Here is a 23,839-nt window from a genome sequence, read left to right as displayed (position 1 = left end):
AGCTTCAGCGCAGCCGAGCGGACCTGGCCAGGCTGCCCGGGTCTTCACTGACCAGCAGCAGCCTCTCTGCCGCATTTTCTGGGGGTGAAACCAGGCTTTGGGACACTTTAGCTCATGTGTATTTACCCACCCGTGTATCTGTGGGCATAAGGACGGGAGGACCGAGCGATGTCTGCGCCGGGTTTCACAAACCTAAACAGCTCCGTCAGCTACAGCCAGAACTCGACGCCGAACGGTGGAGCTGCGCCCCCCTTCCAGAATGGTAAAGCAGGCCGGATGATGCGATTAGCCGGCTCACTAGCGTTAGCATGCTAACCCTCTGTTTAGCCAGATAGTTTGTCAGGCGCTGAGTTATTTTTTATTTTTTTTGTACAACTGTCATCTGGTATTAATTATAATAGTAACATAAAGTATAAGTTAAAGCAACGTTTAAATTCGGCAAAAACTGTGAGTGTTTCAGCTAAAGCTAACTTAGGAGCTAACCTAGCTAGGTGTTGAAACCAAGGCGATAACGGCTAACATAAAGCTAATGGTAAAGGTTTAGCTAACGTAAAACGACAGCTATGTGTTAGCAAGATAATAGCTGTGTGACAGATTGCGCATCATCATTTCACAATGTCCGCTTTACGTTGAAGCTCTGATAAACAACCAGTCGATTAAATTTCCACTGAAATGATTTACTTTGTATTGATGACTGTTGCTGTGCTGTCAGGGATGCATATTCAATTGAGAGCTCACTGGGTATCAACCCTCACTGCTGAAGTAACAGCTGCTGATGAAGCTTGTTGTTTGCAGCCAGTGATAACCTCTGTTCACTACTTTATTTGCCAGGTTTTCCTACTGGCTTGTCTGAAGTAAGAATAGACATTTTTGACACTAAGCTCATTGAACGTCCACTTTACCACCCCCTCCCTCTTTTCAGGTCCAGCACAGACATACCAATCCATGTATCCACCTACAGGCTACTATGGAGCCCCACCTCAACAACAGAGCTACCCCACCATTCCTGCCCACTCCACTCCTGCTCCCAACAAAGCACCCATCACGAACAGTGCCCACAGTGCTAACTACTACCAGAGCAACCATCAGCAACAACAACAGCAGCACCATCACCTTCCTCAGCATCATGTAGCACCCTCCCCATACATTGCTCCCTCAAGCTCTGCCCCTCCTTCTCAGCCATATGCCACCCTCCCCTCTTCAGGACCACCACCATCAAATGCCCAGTACAACCAGCAGCAGCAGCAGCATCCGCCGTATGCCACTCCAGGATCCTACTATGGACAGCAATCATACCACACTCCCCCAGTACAGCAGTCTCAACAGCAGCAGCAGCAGCCCAGTTTGGTGCCTCCGCCAGCTGGTGCCCATGGAGCTCCCCTGTACCCAATTGTTTCTTATCCGTCTGCGCCCGGAAGTAGTCAGTATGGCACCCTGAGTTCCTCCCAGAGCACCTCCACGCCTGGAGTCATGCCCACCCAGATGGGTGCACCCCTACATCAGTACAGCACCTCTCGGCCAGCCTCCACAACAGCGGTGCGGCCCGGGTACAGTGCGGCTAGTCAACTGGCACCTACAGTCAATGGTCAAGGAAGCACAGGTATGTATGAATGGTTGATGTAAACTGAGGCTGATCAGTTGCTGTCTGGGAAGTGAGACAAAATTCTTGGATGATTTTGTAATTTGCATTATTGTGTTCCACATTTGTCACTGATTATAATTGGCTACAGAACAAAAGTGTCATAGTCTTTTACTTTTTTCTCCAAGTCACTTACCTTGATTAGGCATGGCTAAAAGGTGTAATCTGTTTTTGCACCTGCAATTGTGCAAAGACAAAAATCAATGTTTGTTTCAGCCAATATAAGTGTGAAAAATCATCAAAACATAATTGTACTCGTGTAAACCCCCCAAATAACCATTCAGCTTTCCTAGAAAGTTATTTTGTGTAGTTTTGTAGAGTTGAGAAGACTCAAAAGTCTGTTTCTAGTTTTAATGCTGTATGTACTTCTTGTATTTCCTGCGTGTCAGTCATTCAGGAATCAGACCTTTTTTATTCTTTGTGTTTTTCTTCTTTATTGCTTCCCAAACCATAGTCCACCAACGTTATGACCAAAGCCACCAGGCCTCTCTGAGCTATGACTCCTACGGCGGGGTCACTCACAGCAGTGGTGGTCCAGATGCAGACCGACCGCCCTCAGGAACCCCCTCCACTTCGGTCCATTCCTCGCCGGGCCGCCACCAAGGTAACATTTTTTTAAGACTCTGACACAATACACACTTCAGTGCTGCTGGTACTGATGAACGGCAGCTTGTAAAATTAGGCTGTTGAATGTTTTAAGCGAGGAATGTTAGCATTGAGTCTCGTGTATGTTTGTGTATATACAAATCTGAAACTTTACAAACTGCCAAGTCAACATGAAATCAGTTTCCTGTTTTTTGTTTCACTGCTTACAGAAGAAACATCACACTCGTGCAGTAGTTTGAGAAGGTGTCCTTTTTATTTGATCTTTGTATTTTGGTTGGAATTTGTTTTGAAGTGAAAACTTCTTTTCTAACCTGCTTTCTTTTGGTGTCTGAACTTAAAGTCATTATAGGAAAAATTACACCTCTTGGTTTTGCTGTGCTCTGGTGCCTGGTTTTTGTCTTTTCTGGTGCAAATTCTTCAACAAGCCTATGTTTAGATGTACAGGTTGGATGTTTGAAATCCTGCTCTAAATTTATACTCTGAGTATGTGTGAATGGTTTACATGTTGACAGCTGCACTTTGGAAATCTACCACACATAATCTGTTGCACACACAGACACACACAAACACTTTCAAATGTGCAGGTGCGAGTATTTAAACAAATATGAGGGTTTCAGGTTGGAGCTTACCACTTACCAGCCAGCTGCTGGTTTATTTTGGCTGTGACCTGTGAATTTTTCCACTGTCAGCTTAGCAGGTTAAGACCAAAGGACTCTTGCACCAGCTGCACCTGCATTTAATCATAATTTGGGTTGCAAAACCCAGTTGACTTTTGCATAGTCTCACTTCGAAGAAAGAAAGTATACCTTTGGCCAATAAAATGTGCGCCCAAATATTGTTCCACTGTCCCAGTGATATTAGCCTCAGGCAAGAGAAAACATGTTATACAACAGCATGAGAATAACAGGACAAACAAAGGACACGCCTCTCTTAGAGGAACAGATTAAAAGGCAGGGCTTGTTGTTATGAGTATTTCAAGTGTTTAATTAGTGTTCAATCAAGAGGTCAAATTATTTTTAGCTGGGTCAGAGCTATATGGTAACACTGAATGCAATGATTGTGATTATTGTGGCCAGTTATTGTGATGCAATTTGCTGATTTGGGAGTACCCTTTGCCTGTGAAAACAACTCTGTGTCCCACGGGCATTAACACATCTGCAGGTGCTCTAATCAGTTTGACACCAAGTGATATTTGATGCCTACTTTTACACCAAAGTATGTGTACATGTAAGTTTCAAGTTATTTGGATTGGACCTATTTTTTGCACCAAATTCTCAGTTGGCCTCTAAATTGTTACTCGTTTCACATGTAGACTTGGACATAGAGTTGATGTTAAGCAAGATGCTAAGCAACACACCTTAGTGCAAAACAAGCTGTGACTCTCACCCTCTCTCATTGCCACAAAATTCAAAATATCTCTATCTTTATTGAAATTTTGCTGGAGAAGTTTATCAAATAAAGCAAAGATCATCAGTACTGGTTTTAAAGGTAGTTTGTCTGACAAAATGGGGAACCCACCACCTACATTTATCAATGAATGGAAGAAGTCAGTTCATTGCTTTAACACACCACATATACTTTCACACACAACACGTGCAATAAAGTTTAATGCCTGACCACCGCCGCCCGTCTGCCGTCGATCACCCAGTCTTGACAGTTTTCTTATGTGCCTTTCCCACTCCCCCCTTCCAACAGGCATGCAGTATGGATATGTTGCAAATAGTGGAGCTAGCTCTGCCTCTGCCACCACCTCAGGCCCAGCCGCAGCCCCCTCGTCATCCAGCTCTGATGATGATGATGATGAGGAGGAGGAGGATGAGGAAGCAGGTCTGCTTTAGCTTTTTCCTCCCCCATAACCCCTTCATTAACACTTTCTCCATCCCCATTAGCTCTGTCCTAAACCTTCTCATGCCCTTAAGCGTTTTGCATCCCCCTTAAAAAAAATCTACACCACCAACACCATGTTTTCATCTCAAACCCATGCAACGCCCTCTTCTGTGTCTGATGGCCATCTGTTGCTTCAGCTCCCACTACCAACACACTTAATCAGTTTGCTCATCATTCGTACCTTCCCCTTTTTAATAGACTAATCATATGTTCCCCTCTGCTTCCCGCCCCCTCTTCAACAGCCTTCCAAAGTTTACCCAGTGCTCATCATCTTTCCCCCTCACAGACATCAGTACTGGAACTGAATCATCTTTTAAATCTGTGTGTACTCTGCTCTGTTGCTCCATCAAATTGTGTCTCTCAGAAAGGTGAGCGGTAAGTGGGTTAGCATTTTGGTTTATCTTTAACAGCTCCTGCCAGGTTCTGCTTGTCTTGGTTGTCATGCAGTGGAAGTCATTCTTGCATTCTGTCTAGCTCTCCCTCACTCAAGTAGTCTTTGGGATTTGATCAGGATCATCCATCTGTAGTGCACCTCCAGTTACCAGCAGACCACCAAGTGTGGTTGCTGATGGAGGAAGAAAATCAGTAAGTTCAGTAAGTGTGTTCTCAAACCTTTAGAACGCAGATAGTAGTTAAACTCTTGGCCGTCAATATGATTAGATGTTGTCTTATTCTGAGCTCACTTGCAAGTTTTTTGAAACTTAATTGTTGTAAGGTCTTTAGTGCTGAAACACATAGTCGATAAACAGGAAATTAATCAACAACAATTTATCAAGCATAAATGCCAGGCCATAGCTTCTAAAAGATTAGGATTTGCTGCCTTTCTTGGTTTTCATATTATTGTTAATTGAATGTCTTTGGGTTTTGGACTGTTAGTCAGACAAAATAACAGTTTGAAGCTTCTGGAAAATTGTGATGAGCATTTTAACCATTTTCTGACATTTGATAGACTAAATAATTACTTGTTTCATTGAAAACATAATCAAGAGAATAACCTTCTTACAGTTCAGTGGCCATCAGATCAGACTGGGGTTGTAGTGGGCATCCTCCAGGTAGGCTGAAAAAGTGAGCTCTGCTAAAATAACTAATGGAAATAATCACCTTTTTAAAAAATGCTTTTGAGTTCCTGTTATTTTAATGCCAACATGTAACACCAGTATGTTCACTTGATGTTGCTTTAATATTACATCACATTAAAGTTAAATTAAAACTGAATTCATATGCTTACAAGGAAACACTTAATTATTTAATATGATTAAGAGATTGAGTCTGTGTGGAAAAAGTAACTTCTTTTACTTCTTATGATATCTGGACGACATAATACTGAACTGTTTTTAAACAGTCTCATACCTATGTGTGTTATGTACCACTCAGTTGTTCTGCTGATTACTATCCCTCAGGAGCTGTGTCATCAGCCAGAGGTTAACAAGTTTTTAAATATAGACACTCCCCTGCCAGCAGGTTCAGGCTCTGTGTGTGTGTGTTTGCTGACTCGCTCGCTCGTGGCTGAAGATTTGTCTGCACAGTTGGCACTCATTTACACGTCTTATGGTAAAAACAGAAGCTTGTTCTCCAATCCTCCCCAGACTGTCTCGCAGGTTGTCTGCTGCAAGAAATTACCAGTTGTAGTAGATATGTGCTCCTCAGGAAAATCTACAGACTCCATGCAGCGTTTTTTCCCTGTTCACACTGATTGTAGATAATCAGATCAGTGTCACTTGTGAGAAACGGATTAGAAAGGGGACACTGTCGGCCACAGTGTGAATGGAGCTTTGATTATCAAAGTGGGCTTGTGACTAAAAAACAGTTGAGGTTTAGACGAAAAAGGAAAACTATGCTGAAGAAGTCTGCTGCAAGGCTCACAGTGAGCAGTTTTGTTTTGCTCGTGTAATCCCTGGGTAGCATCCCCTTTATTAATCTATGAGCTGACAGAACAAAGAAGAAGAAGAGGTGGAGGTGTCAGAAGAATCTTGGAGAAGGAGGAAGAAGGCTAAGCTGTCCTGGTGTCCTCCTCCTCCTCCTCCTCCTCCTCCAGAGCAGATAATCCAGTAGCCTGCTGGTCCGATTTAGTCGGAGATAATTGGATCCTGTCCCGTCCAATGAGCTCTCAGCCAGAGAGAGAGGCCTGTCGTGTCTTGGTTTTCTGTTGTTGATCCCTCATTTTGGCCCACATGGATTAATGGGTTCATTCAAATATTCTACCCTTGTAATCCTTTTGGGAAACCATATTCATTATTGGACATTATTGGATGAAAAAAAAGTGGCTGCAATAGACCAAAATGCAATGCAACTACAAGACTGTTTTTGGCAAGATTATTTTTGGCCATTTTGGTTTTATTTGATAGAGTACAGCAGAGAATCAGACAGGAAGTGAGAGAGTGGGAGGACATTGTTGTTATATGGTATGTGTGTTATTGGCCACCATGATGCCCAATCTACAAGACCTGTTGAATTTGTGACTTTTTAATAAGGACTGTTTGTACACTGATGCACACAACTCATCACCTTCTTGCCCCCTTTCTCTCTGTGGGTGTCATGGTGTAATGTAAGAAATCACTAACTAAAGGTTAAAAATGATGAAGGAGGTTGAGGAAAAGTGAGCTTTCATGTTTTCATGTAAATAAACAGTTATTTACATTTAGTGGTACTCACCAACATGCACTTTGTGTATCCTTGAGGCCTGACAGTTGAATGCATTTCCTTCATCATTAAAGTTGATTTTTAAAAATGAGTATTGTTTAAATATCTGAAGACCTGCATTGTTTACAATGTCTGTGTGTGAAAGAGAAAGGGAGAGAGTGTAAATGAAGGCGATGGACTGAGGAAGAATCAGAAAGAATTGAGAGTTGTAGAGAGCGAGAGATGATGCCGTTCTGTACCCATCACATAATGTCTGTTATCTTTTGCTACTCCGATGTTTCTGTCTTCAGAGGCCTGTGCACTCCACTAAACATTCCTATGCTAGCTTGTTCAAGACTTAAGTGCATCTTTTCATCACGTTCTCTTTCCTGGATTCACCTCATCTGTTTCTCCTGTTTCTCTGAGGCCTGAGGGAGTCCAAACACAGCCCTCTTCATGGCCAAACAAAAACTCATTCTCTTTTATGTTTTTCATCTTTTGTTCTTTCCCTCTTCTTTCAATTTTTATCTTGGCCTTCCTTCGTTCTTATTTACTTAATATTACGGTTGTTGTCCTTCATTCTCTCAGGCCGTCCCTTTTGTTTTTTTATCTTTCTATTGCTCATTTGTCTTATTTTAGTTTTGCTTCTTTAGTTGTACTTTGATGTGCTTTTTATTTTACTAATCCACATTAATTTCATTCTTTACTCTTCCAGTCCTCTTTAGCAGTCTTTGCATTTTGTGTTTTCACTCTTTCTCTTTGCCTCTCTCAGGTGGTGACACGTCCTCTTCCACTACTGGCAGTGCCTCTCCGGTGCCCAACAGCTATGATTCCCTTGAAGGGGGCAACTATCCAGGTATGTCTTGATCACAAACATACTGTTCGTCTAAATGATGGGCATACACACACATATATCGCGTTACGAATCTGCTCACGAGGGCTGTGATTTCATGAAGTTGCTGCTTTTATTGAGACAATTGATTATTACTTGCAGTCATGGTAAGGGTATATGATAAACAACATTTCCCCAAAAAATATTCCTTTCTATAACGCTATATTCTAAGAATTTAATTAAGTTTGACAAGAGGAAATGTATCATGTATTTAGGTATGGCAATGATCATAGATACACAGGTTGATGGAATTAGGATCAGCAAAACATAAAAAATAAACAATGCAGAACATAACAAACTAATTATATCTAGCCAAATAACCAAATGTTTTTCTACTTAAAAAGTAAAAATGTGTTGGAGCAAGTTCAAGCAAGAGAGGTGATATGTTTCTGCAGTGAAAGGATGATGAGATGCACTTCTCAAATTATGTAAAAGCCTGTGATGAAAATGGGACACAAACACACAAACACACAAACACACAAACACACACACACACACACACATTGCCTACATATATATTATATTTCCAAAATGCATTAAGCAGCTTCACTGATCTTTGCTGTAATCATGTTAAAAGATTGAAAACCCCTGCTGTCTAAACATGCATCAGATTTCTTTAATGCTGAACTCTCTCTTGCCCAGATTCCATGCCGCCTTCCAACGATATAACCAACCAGGCCGCGCCCTATGGTAGCTATGGTTACCCCAGCATGCAGCCGGCCTATCGGCAGGGACCGGCCTCCCACACTGACTCTTCCCCCTCTCATGACCCGTATGGCCAGTCAGGCTACCAGCAGTACCCCCAGGTGAGGCCACAGCTTGAATATAATAGATGCTTTGTTTTATGTTGTTTTTATGTTATTGTTGATGCGATTATTTCGTAGTTGCAAGTGAAAAGCTTTAACTGTCAATCCGCGATAAGCAGCTCTTTGCTAACAAGTTCACCATGTTAACTTAAAAGGTGATGATATGTTAACGTTATGTTTGTAACTTGTTTCTGCTGCCCCAAGTGGCCAAAAAACATCTGTTATTGCAGGTTTAAGGATGAAGCTGATGTTATTTTTTTTCCCCTGTAGAGACTGCAACCAACAATGAATTAATTCTCCTTAAGAAGTGTTGCCTGGTATAGCCTATTCTTGCTATACTCCATTGTTGTTCAGAAAGTATTAAAACATATGAAAGAGACATGCTGTTGCATTGGATTGCATATTTATTCTACATCCTCTTCCGGTTGTGCCTGCAGAGCAGTGTGAAGAGAGTGTAAGAGTGTAAAGAGATTTGACAAAATAACCTTTAAATCTAACTGTTGGTAAAGTTGGTAGAGAAACTTTCTCTCAACACTGATCTTTTCAATTAGGCTCGTATTTAAAATTCTCATCCTCTCTTGCAGCAGCTGCAGTGTTCTGTCTGTATTGACACACCAGTCCTGATTTATCACCAGAGTAAACACTAGTCATGTCTCTCTGCCTCCTGTGCAGCCATTCCCAAACCTGTCCCAGCTGTCTGCGGCCCTGGGGGGGCTGAGCGGGGTGCCAGAGCTGGAGGTGGAGGCCCTGAGTCCGGTCAACCTGCTACAGGAGAGAAGCCTGCTGCCCCCCAGGCCCCTTGAAGCCCCCGAACCCAACCTCAGCGCTGACCTCAAGAAGGTCAACTGTAGTCCACAGTAAGTAAAGTGTGGGGGGGTATAACTATTGGGATGTACGTTTATTTTTTTTCCTGAAACGACTACAGTAGCATTTGAATCACAAAAGTCAACATTTGACATCCACTATTTTACCTCCAAATAACAAGTAACACACATCATAATTCAAAGACCATAACTTCTTATCTCTTCCTCACATACATACACTGAATCTCTCCCTCTGTCATTGTCTTATCTGTGGATGTGTTATCTAATACACTTTCTCTGCTGATCAGGACATTCAGGTGTACCCTGACCAGCATCCCCCAGACACAGGCTTTACTCAACAAGGCACGGCTCCCTCTGGGCCTCCTCCTCCACCCCTTCAGAGACTTGCAGGTATGATATGATGCCTAAAGCCCCTGAAAACTCAATATACAATGGGATGTCCAGATGCAATATCTTTGTCTCATGTTCCATGCAAGGTTTGCTGTACTGTATTGTTAACTCGGCAGCTGTCTCATAGATAAATTGGCTTCGAACATTTGAGGTGATTTGGGTTTTTATGTTTTTCTCTTCATTTGAGGGCCAGTAGCAAGCTTTGCTGAATGTTTTCTTGATGTTTTGTCAGAGAAGCCCCTTTTTTCTCCCTCCTTGTTTCACTTTTTCTAAACAAACCTCTGGAGTTTATTTTGTGAAAAAAAAACACACACATCCCAATCTGTGCAGAAAAAGATTTAGTGGAGAGAACACCAAATAAAGGCTTTGGTATGAGCTTACAGTTCAGGGTCATGTGATTATATGAAAAGGTTGCTGATTATTACTTAAATACTATTTCACTAACTGAAGACTGGGAGAAGAGTACGTACATGTAAACTTCATTCACTCATAACATACTGAACGGGTTACGAGCTCTTTGTGACAGCACAGGACAGACGGGACGAGGAGAATGATGATGAAGTGCAGGAAGATGTATTTATAGAGGCATTAGTTGATGTGGTATCAACTGACAGAGAACAGGGATGCGCTGATACCATGAGGGAGACGAGTAGGAAGTTAAGAACTGCTAAATGGTTTTGGAAAAAGTTTGGAAGTGGCTGTTCACCCAAGCAGCAACAGTGGCAGGTTGATAGTTTTGCCGTTGTTTTGTGTGGAAGGCTGGAAAACCTTGTGAGAGGGTTGAGTATATTTTAAGTAGGTTTACAAAGGACTCACTGAATAAAATATGATTTGCCTTGATTTAATTTCACAACCTTGAAACTGCCAAGTGCATCCACAGTCTCCAAAGAACGGACAGATTTTTTGGCGGCTAAGGCAGGTTCAGGCTCTGCAACAGTCATCAGAGCTCGGTTGCTGATGCTTTCATAGTAGATGGATGCAGGTTTCACACTCATCATGTGCTACACACCACTTGCCAATTTCACACTACACAACTCTACACTTGTGATAATTTGTGATTTGAATTATAAAACAGACATTCGCTCTCCTCCACAGTTTCACCTCTAAATCCTGGCACCACTGATGGTTTATAAACAACAAAACCGCTATGAATATGCTTTAGTTCCAAATCAAATGTGCTTTGTTTACTACCACTTCATAATATGTGCTAGTCAACCTCACTTTCCCAATTAAGAGTTTAAGGACAGAGGGTGCCGTATGCTGTACACATTGTAAAGCCCCCTCAGGCCCCCAATTTGTGATGTGTGATATTGGGCAATATAAACAAAAGTGACTTGAAATTGCCTTGACCTGGATCAGCCTGGTGTTGTATAATAATGTTTTGGAGCCTCCACAGCAATCAAAACTGGTGACAGCAGGCTTTTGTTTTTGTATAATGTATGTCGGTGTCTTGTAAGTTGCGGGAATTTGTGGAACTAATATACTGTGTAGATCTCAGGTGTACTGAAGAATAAACAGGAAACAGTGAAGAACATCTTCAGGTGACACTGGAGAAGTCCTTGAGAGCACAGTCATAGAAACATAAGAGACAGAAACAAAAAAGTGGGTCAAACTGAGACTACAGTCCCAAAGATTCATTGAACCACATTCTCTTTGAAACGGAAACAAAGCTTCTCTTCAGTCGTCTGCCGAGGCATGAAGAGAGGAATGTTTTGAAAAGGTCACTATTGAGAGTAAACTAGAAAACAAACATGAAATGGAAAATGTTCAGCTCACAAGACACATTTGTACTTTTCCTCAGTATTTACTCCATTTTTCTCTCCCTCTGCAGCAGTTGCCGGTGATCACATCAAACACAATAGTGCGCTGTCGCTCCTGTCGCACCTACATCAACCCGTTTGTCACCTTCCTGGACCAGCGCAGGTGGAAGTGCAACCTCTGTTATCGGGTCAATGATGGTATGAGTCAAATCATGAGTTATTCTGGGTCTTCTGTCCTTTTTCTGTGTGTCCAGTCCTATAATTTATTTATTATTTCATTATTTTGTATTTCCCATTTCATACCTCCCTTTCTTGTTCAGTTCCAGATGAGTTCATGTACAACCCAGTCACCAGATCGTATGGCGAGCCCCATAAGAGACCAGAGGTCCAAAACCCCACTGTGGAGTTCATTGCCTCCTCAGACTACATGGTACGATGACTCGACTGTAACTTTTGGCTGTTCTTGCGGAGTTGTGCGTTTTCATGTAGTGTGATTGTATGTCCACTAGAGGGCATTCTTGTTTTGGTGCTACAACATCTGGAGGCAACGTTAATGAACTTAAATTTAACAGACAGAAGAAAAAGAGAGTACATACATGTTCGGGGACACTTAATTGGAATAAAAACAAAATGTAACTCCACTTCCTGTCAGCTGTTTTAAGACTGTATCATCCATCCCCACTAATCATGTGTGTTTGTTCTGCCTCTCTTGTGTGTTCAGTTGCGGCCCCCCCAGCCGGCCGCCTACCTGTTTGTTCTCGATGTGTCTCACAATGCTGTGGAGGCGGGCTACCTTAAGTACTTCTGTGAATTACTACTGGAGAACCTGGATAAGTGAGTGCTGTTGATAGTCAATACAATAAACATACATGTGGCTGATGTATGAGTTTGCTTAATGACTGCAAGATGAAAATAAGCAGATGGTTATGAACGGTTGATGGTTATGTTTCCACCTAATCCAGTTTTGACAAAGGGTTGTTATGTGCTTCAGGTTGCCCGGGGATACACGCACCAGGGTGGGCTTCGTCACCTTCGACAGCACCATCCACTTCTACAACCTCCAGGAGGGGCTGTCCCAGCCACAGATGCTGGTGGTTTCAGACATAGACGGTATGTCTGCACTCTTAGATGCACAAAGATTTTACTTTATTCATATAAGTAGAAAAACACGTGAAAAGTCATTTCAGTACTGCACATTTTTACATCTGATCTTTGTCTCAGTATGAAAGTGTTTTTGTTCTTTTTAAATTTTAATTGATAATTTTTCACTGAGATATGTAACCCTGTTCATTTCCAGTTATATTTTACTTGCGTATTAGGATTCAGCATGTTAGTTTAGAGCATGCTCACATACAGTGGATTAGGGCATGTTCTTGACTACAGGAAAAATAGGATTTGTATTGTTTTTGTATTGCTGACTAATTTACAAAAGTATGAATTACAAAAACATTGATTTCTAATGACTAATGATTTCTTCAATACTTTCAATGATATCGGTTATTTAATGCAAGACACTATCCACATCTTTGAAAAACTTTTGCAGGTACCAATTCATCATTTGGGCTACTTTTTTGATAAGTAAAATATTCAGGAAATCATGCCATAAATCTGTCTGCTGTGATCCAGATGTCTGTTTTTTTTCCTCTTTTTCCAGATGTCTTCATACCGTCTCATGACAGTCTAATGGTGAACCTAAAGGAAAGCAAGGAGGTACACCCTTTTTGTTTTTTGGGAACATAAATAGCTACAACTACAACACATTCCTCCATTATTCTGTCATTATTTGCTCAACCCCCTCGCTCTCTGTTTTATTTCTTCCTCCTCCAGCTGGTGAACGACCTGCTGACGTCGCTGCCGGGCATGTTCAGCCAGAGCAGGGAGACCCACAGCGCCCTCGGCCCGGCGTTACAAGCCGCCTTCAAGCTCATGTCGCCCACTGGGGGCCGCGTCACAGTGTTTCAGACCCAGCTGCCGACTCTGGGTGCCGGTGCGCTACAGTCGAGGGAAGACCCCAACCAGCGCTCAAGCACTAAGGTATGAATGAGAGGGCAGACATTTTACGGTTGTGTATGTCTTTCTTTTTTGAGGTACTGATGATAAAGTTTAAGTTTCTGTGGTTGCTGCTATTTATCTTTTGTCCAGCTATGTAAATGTTTACCTCCATCTTTAACCAATTCACCAGCCTTTGATTCACGAAGCCTAAACCAAACCATATGATAGAAGACATTATAGAAAGAAAATGACTCTTCCACATCCCCTATTGTGTGGATTTATACCTGGCATTCTCAGGGCTATGTAATATTTATATACCTTCCATAACTCACTTTTATTACAAGCCACAGCGTCATAACAAGATCTCACATTTCAGTTTAGAGAAAGAGCATCCATAGAGGGTCTGTATTTTTGTCATGCCAGGTCTGTGATTTATTGATCTTCATCATCTGTGTTCTATTTTTGATCTGAATAAACTGCCAGGAAGTTACAGCAATGGTGTCCAAAAATCATGAATATAGCAAACTACGAACAGATGTGCTTTCTTTCTCAGGGAAAGTTTGGCTTCTGTGCTTTCAGGAGGAATTTGGGCTGAAAATAAAAAAACATGGAAATGTAAAATGTACTCATCACAAATCCAGTAATGAACAAATCACACAACACACAGCCAGACTGTACTCAGTCTGCATCCTTTCCACATCATACATCATTTAGTGGACACTCAGATCATCAAAGGAGTGTATCTAATGGCACAGGAGGCTTAGGAAAGTAAAACTCTCTACACCTGTTCGTGGTGATTTCTTCCTGTACAGAGCAGAACACAGAACAAGAGCCTATCTTTTTGTAATACGTCTGTATCTTTCCAGGGAGTGCAGCACCTCGGCCCAGCCACAGACTTCTATAAGAAACTCGCACTGGACTGCTCAGGTCAACAAATAGGGGTGGATCTTTTCCTGCTCAGCTCCCAGTATGCTGACCTTGCCTCACTATGTAAGAACACCCAACATTTCACCCTCAATGTCCATCTCTTAAGCCACAAAAGGCCTCTGGGTCTTGGGAATGTCAGTCAGTTAGTTAAGCTGCTGGCCCACCACTTTGATTCAGAGTGAAATATCTACAACTGTTGGTTTACTGGGTCAAAACTTCCTCTTAGCAGCATTATCCTCTTACCTATTGTTAAGGGTCACAATTGCAATGCATTATAACTTCTACTACAGCTGCTGTCTTCAGGGGGAGCAAGCTAGAAACTTTTCAGAGCCACCTTTAAAGCTTACAGGAGGGGAATATTGCATACTCAAAAGACAGATTTACCTTTGAGAAACACTAGGGACGTTTTTATCACTCTAATAATGAGTCATTTAATTGTAAGTTAATACTTCTCCTCTCCTCTTCCTCCTGTTCTTCAGCATGTATCTCCAAGTATTCGGCGGGCAGCATCTTTTACTACCCCTCCTTCCATTACATCCACAACCCGGCTCAACTGGAGAAGTTCCAGAGAGATCTGGAGCGCTACCTCACCAGGAAGATTGGCTTCGAGGCGGTCATGAGAATACGATGCACTAAAGGTAACTGGGTCACTGGAGTCAGATGCTCTGTTTCTGTCTATTGTAGAGGACAGAAGGACAAAACGGAGAGAAAAGGTTTTCACATTTAGCCATCTTTTACAACTGAATGTGTTTGTATATTTTTAGAGCTTCTTTACTTGTTCTGGGTACATTTTTCAAACATTGTTTTTGTCCCTGCCCTCAGGTTTATCCATCCATACGTTCCACGGTAACTTCTTTGTGCGCTCCACCGACCTGCTGTCTCTGGCCAATGTGAACCCAGACTCTGCCTTCGCTGTCCAGATGTCAATTGAAGACTCTCTGGCAGACTCGTCTCTGGCCTGCTTCCAGGCTGCTCTGCTCTACACATCTAGTAAAGGTGCACAAACTCTCACACACACACACTTTGATCATGGTGAGAAAATCTGTGTGGGTCAGTGAGCAAAGTACATCGTTCACCACTAAATTCTGATGATTCTTTCGAGAGTAAGACCATTAAAACCTTCCAGCAGCCAACAGTAGGAGCCTGTGGGTTTGTTGGCTGAACATGTGAAGTGCCACTGTGAAGCAGAGCTGCTGAAAAAGTGTGCACTCCTTAGTAAAATTTGTGAATACTAATGATGGTATCTGTAAATAGCATTACTGTCTCTGATTATTCGTCCTCCTATCTCTGTAGGAAAAAGACGAATCCGGGTCCATACTATGTGTCTGCCGGTGGTCAACCAGCTGAGTGATGTGTATGCTGGAGCTGATGTTCAGGCCATCACTTGTCTGCTAGCCAACATGGGTGAGTCTGTAGCATAAACCCTCAGCTGTCACGATCTTTTTCAATACATTGCTGTAACTTTTTTGTCCACATATAATAAACGCTACAGGGAAGAAATGGAAGTAGAGTACAACAACTCTCCTTGCAAATGAAAGCTTAATGAAATTTACGTTTGTAGAAACATAAAATGTTTGTCCTCCTCATGAGATACAGACATGTCATAGCCTTTTCACAGATGTGCTAACTTATAGAACTGTTTGCTGTGACACTTTTTTTCGTCTTTATCTTTTTTACATCTGTATTTCAGCTATCGACCGGTCGATATCGTCCAGCCTGTCAGATGCTCGTGATGCTCTGGTGAATGCGGTGGTGGATTTTGTGAGCGCCTATAAGAGCAACGTGTCGAACCTGCAGCAGTCCGGCCTCGTCGTCCCCGCTGCCATGCGCCTCTTCCCCGTTTACATCCTCTCTCTGCTCAAACAGGTGTGGCTGCTCGATATACACACGTCACATTGATTATTTACAAGCTTTAGACACACATGCAACTAAAACACATCACACATATTAACACCCACCCATTAACAATCCACAGTATTACACTTCCTACAATATGAACTGCTTTTACATCATCACTGCCCCTCCCACTACACACAAACAAAGCCTGGATTTACAGTCATACAGACTCTCTGTATGTTCAATGACTGTATTCATCCTCCCAGGACTTATTCATTCATTCATCCAGGGTGTGTCCACTTTCTGACACACTCTCACACCCTAAACATTAAAAACTATTTCCACTTCTAAAATGCTTTGTTAAGATTAAAGTATAATTACTTGTCACTGTTTGACGCCTTTAGTTTAATCCACCTTCATTACAATATAATGAGTTTCAATTAGTATTTGTAAGGGCTCTAGCGATCTAATGAAGATTTTAGCAGATTTAGCAGATGTTTGTTTGAATCCTCCAGTGGCTCAGAAAATCAGGTCAGAGACAGTAAATGAGAATTCAGCTCTATTTTGTCCGACAGTTATAACCTGCAGTGGAGCTTCTCCCAACCTCCATTAGGCTGAAAAACGGGAACTAGCAAAACCTAAAGAAATTAAATAAAATAAAGATTAACACACACATTAAAAAGATGTCTATTTCTTTCCAGAAAGCCTTGCGGACAGGCACCAGCACGCGGCTGGACGAGCGGGTCTTCGCCATGTGTGATTTCAAGACGCAGCCGCTGCAGCAGCTGATGCGGATGGTTCATCCAGACCTGTACCAGCTGGACAACATGTCTGACCAGGTAGGACACGGACCAGACTGAACAAGACTAGACTCAATTATATTTCATGAGTCAGAGTGAAGTTAAATCAAAGTGTGGGAGTGAAGAACTTGTTGAGCTGACATCAGACTTTTCTTTACACTTAAATAATTAGTGGAGATCATTTTAAATAAACTGAAAACTTATTTCAAATGATAGATTTCCTTGTTAAATGATTACATCCTAGGCCTTGGGAGCTGAGAGTGTGGACTTTAAAACGAGTAACGCTCGCTGTACACTTACTGTGAATTTATATGAAAATAACACCAAAATTAATGGAACAAACTTTGATGTCCCCCAACTAATCCATTGCACTGTTTGTGTCACACCTGCAGGGGGCGCTCCATTTGAACGACACAGTGGTTCCCCAGCCTCATCTGCTCCACCTGTCTGCTGAGAGGGTGAGCAGAGATGGAGCTTTCCTCATGGACTGTGGCAACGTAAGCTTTCAGTATTATTTACTCATAACTCACGCTACGAGGACGTGGTTCCTCAGAATGTCAGGGGCTTTGGAGATGATGTTTATTTCTCCTCATTGTCTCTTCTTTTGCCACAAATCTGTCAAGTTGTGTGCAGTGTTATTTTGGCCTGCAGGGAGGATAAGTGATGCTCATTGTTTAAGCCCTTTTGTGGGCATGTATTGTGTCATTATGAGCCTCAACATAACAACAGCAGCATTACGGTCATTGTGTCATATAGTTTGATTTGAGGGGATTTTCGACCACGACAAAAACAAAAGGACTGAATCATTGTAGTGTTTTGACAAGAAAGAATTTAATCTGAAGAAACTGAATATCAGTTATGAACAGTTTTATTCCTGGAATGCAGCTGCAGATATTTGAAATGAGGTGCTAAAACTAGTAATTCAGTAAAGGCCCTGGAAACCTTCTTACAATGAGCAATACATCCTACATGTATTTCCATCCACCACTCAAAGCTTTTGTGTGTTTAACTCTTAAAAAATAACATGTGAACCTTTAACTTCTATTGTTGCTTATTTAGTCACAAATGTGTTTATATGTTATAGAGAAACACTTTAGATTTGAAACAAATCTGTCTTTAATGTGTATCAGGATAGATTAGATCTTCTGCACTGACGCTGGTCTCTGTCTGTGCAGGTGTTTTATCTGTGGATCGGCAAATGCTGCAACGAGATGTTCATCCGAGATGTTCTGGGTTGCCCCAACTACGCTTCAATACCCCCCAACATGGTCAGTAAGACACACTCGGATACAAAACTGTATACAAGCTGTCATTTCGAAAATGAGAAGTTCATCAGTTGAAAAGTAGGAGGAGATTTCACCCTCATCCAACGAATCAGGAAATGACACAGAATGACTGTTTGGGGAAACAGTGGTATTGTTTTGCATCTTGAACTGACACACACACACACACACCCCACCGCCTAGTTGCTGCTTGAATGATGCAATGCAGCATTGTACACATTTCCCCTGAAAATGAGTCACAGTTTTGCTTCACAATAAAAGCGCGCTGCATTTCTCTCTGTATTGTTGGGGGGAAAAAACAACTCATACAGCAAAACAGATTTGCTGGTGTAGCTTTTCTGCCTTTTAACAAACAGTGCAGCTACCTGGAAAGCTCTGTCATTACCACACTGTGGGCGTGATGGTGACACCCAGAACAAACAACAACAGTCAGCACTTGTTTATGCTGCTTATTGTATTTTTCTAGAAAGGGGTTCGATGCATCCCAGAGCCACCTACAACTTCCACATTCCAAACCACTGGCATGTTCCTGTTAACCACACTGTGCAGCCGAGAGAGATGGACTATGTGGACCATGTTTCCTATCTGAAACACGGCAGTGAAAACAATGATGTTGATGTTTTGGTTCTGCTCTCTTTCTCTCGATGAATCCCAGAGTCACATTCCTGAGCTGGAGACTCCTCTGTCTGAGAGAGTGCGAGCGCTCCTCGACTGGCTGCAGGACAACAGAGCGTTCAGCTCCATGATACACGTCGTCAAGTAAGCAGTGCCGCACATCTGGATTCACATCTGACTTTTACTAACACTTGGGGTCCAGTGTGACCGTACACGTCCTCTTAATATCCAGCTGCTGTGATTTAGAAAGTCTGAGAGGGTCATAAAGAGGTCATTTCTTCTTCTTTTTTTTCATGTTTTTAAAATTTGCTAAAAGGTAATGACAGTTTTCAACCGTTACTTCAAATTACCGCAAAATGAGTTTCACTTCCTACCACCAACATTACCAGCTGCCAAAAATCAGGAGGGTCCAGCAGCAGAAGGCTCAGTAGTTTGACAGTTTCCAAGCTTGAAGTTCAGTAGAAAGGACTACAAATACAAGCAAGTTTGTATTGATTGCCTTTACTACTTCTTCTGCTGCTGTAATCAGTGTGGGAGATCACTATCTTCTGAGTAACAGGCTGAGATGTGGACGAGGAAATATGAAATACCTTCAGCTTGTTATTTATTTTTGTTTCTTTTTAGAGCACTGAAATAGCCACACAATCCCCCACTTTGTTCTTTACTCCACCCAAAAGGAAAATAGGGTTAGGGTTAGCTAAGACACCCAAATATGAAAAGTCCCGATTGAGGTCAGAGGTCACGGTCAGCCTGTAGTGGGGCAGGAAGGCTGAAATGATTAGTCAATAAAGTCATTTATCAAGAAAACATTCTCTGGTTCCAGCTTCTCAAATATGAGGATTTACTTCTTGTCTCTGTTTTACATCATTACAAATGGAATATATTTGAGTTTGGGACTATTAGTCTTACAAAACAACCAATTTTGAAGACGCTAATAATTAGTTGCAGCCGTACTTCATTGTCCAGTTCACATCAATAGGAAGTGGCTGTCACACCTGTGGCCATCTGAACATGTGATCCTGTGTGTGATGTTTTATCTGTTGAAGAGAAAAGGCCGACGGCACTGTAGATGCTGTTGTCGGCTTTCTGGAAAACGTGCTCACATTTCCAGCAACCTGCTGTCGACATCCCTGCAGCACACAGAAACCGGGTGTGGCCAGTTTAAGTGGAATCCTTCTCCCTGCAGAGATCGGCCTGAGGTTGACAGAAAGATATTTCCAGTGTAAACACATAGTAAGCAATGAGGTCACTGATTGACAGCAGTGGTGAAGGCTTCTACAGGCGACGCATTTTTTCTGTTTCCTGTCTCTCCTCCTCTGTGGCACTTCATTGTTGCTCAACCACATGTTGACAACACTGTGTTTTTGGACGGCTGATGTTGGTACAAATGGACTGAGCGGTAGCTGAACGGATGTTTGAAGTTATCTTCATTATCAATTAATCAGCTGATAATCTTCTCAGTTGATGATGAATTGAGTTTTGAGCCAATGAAATGTCAGAAAACAGTGAAAATGCTCTTATAATTTACTAGAGACCAAGTTGTTTATTCAGATGTCTGACGAAACGCCCAAAACACAAAGATATTCAGTTTAATATCATATCACGAAGAAAAGCATCAAACCCTCACGTTGGAGAAGCTGGAACCAGCAAATGTTTGGCATTTTTGAGAAATGAGGAAGTAGTTATTAAGATGGTTACCTGTTAATCTACTAAGTGTCTTTCACCAACCCCACATTTCTCCCTGGGGAAAAAATGTATGTCTATTTGGACAAAACGAAATATCCCAAATATTGGCTTGAGAGTTCTGCTCAGAGTTGTACCTCTCTTTACTGATTCTAGTTTAACTCTTTTATTCAGGCAGTTCTCGTCTTCTTGTGTTGACACTTGAGAAGTTTAAACATTTCCCATAATAGTGCAAATATAATAACCCCTTTAAAAGAAGACAAACACACCCAAACTTACATGGAATCCAACATTTCAAACCAAGTGCACTGTCCCTCTAACACTCGTCTTTTTTTTCCTCCTGCAGGGATGATGCTTCGACTAAAGCTACTTTCTTCCAGCACCTGGTGGAGGATCGGTCTGAGTCGGCTTCTTCCTACTTTGAATTCCTGCAGCACATTCAGCAGCAAATGTCCAAGTAGGCTCCCATCATACAGAGAGAAACTTTGGCCGCTAGAATCCTCAAACTAGATCGAGAAAAGGATTTCGGCCTTGTAGAGTGAAAACTAGCGTTAGCCAATGACGGACACCCATCGCGCCTCCAGACCAGTTTTAGCGAGGTGGGTTACCTCCCGTTCCTCCTAAACAGTCTTTCGATTGAACAAATCCACCCTCAAAGCTCATTGGTCAGCTGGGATTTGACCATCAGAAGGAGAGGAGGGGATAGTTGTAGAGAAGAATAAAGAATTACAGAAATAAATAGATGAAGAACGGGGATTTGTTCCACTTAAAAAATGAATTATGAAAACGCTTGTCCAGCGTGTCCTCGCTGCCTCTTAACCACTGTCAAACCCCCGTTCAGCCTCTCGTCAAATCCATCGAAGGGGAAAGTCGAGCCAAGAAGATGCCACTTCAACATGTTTTAGTTTGATTTGTTTTCGTGAGCCTCACATGTAGCTAGTTCTGTCTTTTTGTTTTGTTTGATTTAATAATTTATTCCCCTCCTCACTATTTTGAATACACTGGAGAACAGAAACAAGCATTCCTTCTGATGTTTTTTCGGCACGTGCTTTGAAATACGAAACGCATGTCACCGTTTTGTTTGCTGCTAGTCTGAGGATAGACGACAACCGTCTGCGTAACGGGAGTATAATTCGACAGTGGTTGGATGTTGAAACCCCCCATGTTGGCTCCCTCTTCTCTCCTCCACTGTGTCAACTCCTGAGTTGTCGAGATCAAACCCCCCCCCCCGCCCCTCCACTGTCAACAATCTTCTTCTCATTTGTTTTATTTTTTCCAGGCGCTAACTGAAGTTGCTATCCACTTTGTAACTATTGAAAAGAATCTTTTATGTGCGATAATTTATGAACCAGCTTATTAAATAAAAAACAAAAACAGAACTCTGCTTGTTTCATGTGACGGTGCCATCAGTGACATTCATGCTTACATCCCCGTGTTCCCACAGTTTCCGTGTTCAAACAAACTTTCGGTGGCGTTAATCTTTGAAACAGGTTGATGTGATTTCACTCGCTCACATCGTGTGACCTTTCAGGACTTTGACTAATTGCTCTCATGTTGCGACACGTTTACATCAGCCGTCACTCCCTCCACCTCACAGCTCAGTGGATCTTATGACACATTTTATAGCAGCGTAAGACCTCAACTAGGAAGGAATGTTTGACTTCATTAATCACATATGTATTTGAAGAGTTTGACTGTTGGATGAAAAATAAGCACGTCTGTATTTCTCATCAACATAAGTGAAACTATAGGTCAGCTCTACAGATCTGTTAAGATAGAGAAGATTTATAGCAGCAGCACTCTGATCTTTATATTTCAGCAGTCAAATGGGATTCACATGTTAAGGCTGCAGCCTGACGGCAATATTATATCTTGTATGAATCAGGCAGCAAATCCTTTAGACTCATGTTACAGTCATATATCAGATATAGATCATGATTGATTGATATTCAGTATCTTTAACTTTGACTGTTTTCATGTCAGCAAGTTAATTCGTTTAGATTTCCTTCAATGTTTTACTCTTGGAGGGCGGGGGCACATCTGAAACAACACTTATACCCATGAGACGCTAAAAATATGCATTGAAATTTAAGCTCTGCCATTTTAAAGTTGAGGAATTCTTATCGGCAAACACTGCGGTGAGGTTAATGGATATAATTTGAAAATCTTTCCCATCCATTTCCAGGCTTGTTGTGTGTTTTTCTTAAACTTCTCAACAGCAGGAAATGATGAAAAAGTCTTCCTCCGGTAGTTTTCGGACTTCACAGACCTGCAGAGGACCCCCGTCTGTTTGTTTTCTTTAAGTGAGTCGAGCTGCTTGAGAAGGAGCTGTGAAATATTCTGAAGCTAATCGCCTGTAGTAAACACACAAACAGCTAGTGAAGTCGCCTCTGCTCCATTTGCAAACATATCTGGCTCCCATATGTTCTGACTGCTGTTGCTCTCATGGAAAACTGGACCTCAAATATTTTATCCCGTCATGCTTTCGGTGCCAGCCAGACAGAAGGCAAAGAGTTGCATATTCTCACTCTCTTGTTTTTCATTTTTGAAGGTGGCACAGTCTGAAATATGATTAAACATGTTGGAGGGAAAACCGACATCCAGCTGGAAGAGGGTGCTTCAAAGCAGCAGTGTTTTACATACTTTTCACAAATCTAAAAGTCATTTGACTTGTGAAGCCAGATGTTCGTCTTTGTGTATCTTCTACACACACACGCACATACAGGCCATAACAAATCAAGCTCAGAGGTTTTCTTTGCATTTCAAATCCATTACAGTCCACAACTCGTCGAACCAGCTCTCCTTTATGAGTCTCTGTCTCTCTTTGTTTTTTCACCCAACAAACAACAAGCGAGTGCTGTTCTACCAGTTAAATTTAAACTTCAGCTTTGACTGGTCCAACCCTTCACACACCCACTTCCAACGGTCCAACCCCCCTCACCCACCTCAGCCCCACAACCCCCTGCCACAACTCTGGTCCAACTTTCCCTCTCACTACAGACCTTCTTTGATAAATTCATGATCATGAAGTCACACTTTCCCCATCTGGCTGTACATTTTACCTCAAGCATGTTACTCTGCTATGATTCCTAAAGTAATGATTTCAAATGACAAGAAACTAAAAGGAGTGAGCGAGTGAAAACCTTTGGGGGGTTGTTACTGTGATATTTTAGTGCCTCACACGAGCGCGAGTTCATCTCAAGACAGTTGTATGTTGTGTGAAGGGTTAAGATATACTGACAGTATAGCACTATGGGTCCAGTTACCTTTGCCTTTCGCT

At 42.0% G+C, this 23,839-nt stretch overlaps 1 protein-coding gene across 1 annotated transcript; it reads left to right on the top strand.

Annotated features, from left to right (window-relative positions):
- Positions 1–112: 112 nt before the first annotated feature.
- sec24b (SEC24 homolog B, COPII coat complex component) lies at positions 113–21,931 on the top strand. The gene is made up of 24 exons (XM_070912974.1): positions 113–262; positions 923–1,600; positions 2,094–2,243; positions 3,941–4,072; positions 7,524–7,607; positions 8,286–8,449; positions 9,122–9,306; positions 9,561–9,663; positions 11,495–11,621; positions 11,744–11,853; positions 12,145–12,257; positions 12,415–12,533; positions 13,078–13,133; positions 13,251–13,457; positions 14,282–14,405; positions 14,822–14,980; positions 15,165–15,338; positions 15,636–15,746; positions 16,033–16,208; positions 16,880–17,017; positions 17,371–17,475; positions 18,154–18,246; positions 18,917–19,020; positions 20,906–21,931. Exons 1-24 carry the CDS (start codon positions 169–171, stop codon positions 21,018–21,020), a joined length of 3,621 nt encoding a protein of 1,206 aa, XP_070769075.1. The 5' UTR covers positions 113–168; the 3' UTR covers positions 21,021–21,931.
- Positions 21,932–23,839: the final 1,908 nt, after the last annotated feature.

Source organism: Enoplosus armatus, chromosome 10 (assembly GCF_043641665.1).
Source record: "Enoplosus armatus isolate fEnoArm2 chromosome 10, fEnoArm2.hap1, whole genome shotgun sequence".
Taxonomy (NCBI): Eukaryota; Metazoa; Chordata; class Actinopteri; order Centrarchiformes; family Enoplosidae; genus Enoplosus; species Enoplosus armatus.
The sequence above is the reverse complement of the archived record's forward strand: the minus strand, read 5'-3'. Positions and strand labels throughout refer to the sequence as shown.

Bases quoted from the DNA above. Each gene is read 5' to 3' on its own strand.
- sec24b (XM_070912974.1), top strand. From the start codon at position 169: ATGTCTGCGCCGGGTTTCACAAACCTAAACAGCTCCGTCAGCTACAGC. The intron at 263-922 runs GTAAAGCAGGCC...CCCTCTTTTCAG, and splicing joins TGCGCCCCCCTTCCAGAATG to GTCCAGCACAGACATACCAA. The intron at 17,476-18,153 runs GTAAGCTTTCAG...CTGTCTGTGCAG, and splicing joins TCCTCATGGACTGTGGCAAC to GTGTTTTATCTGTGGATCGG.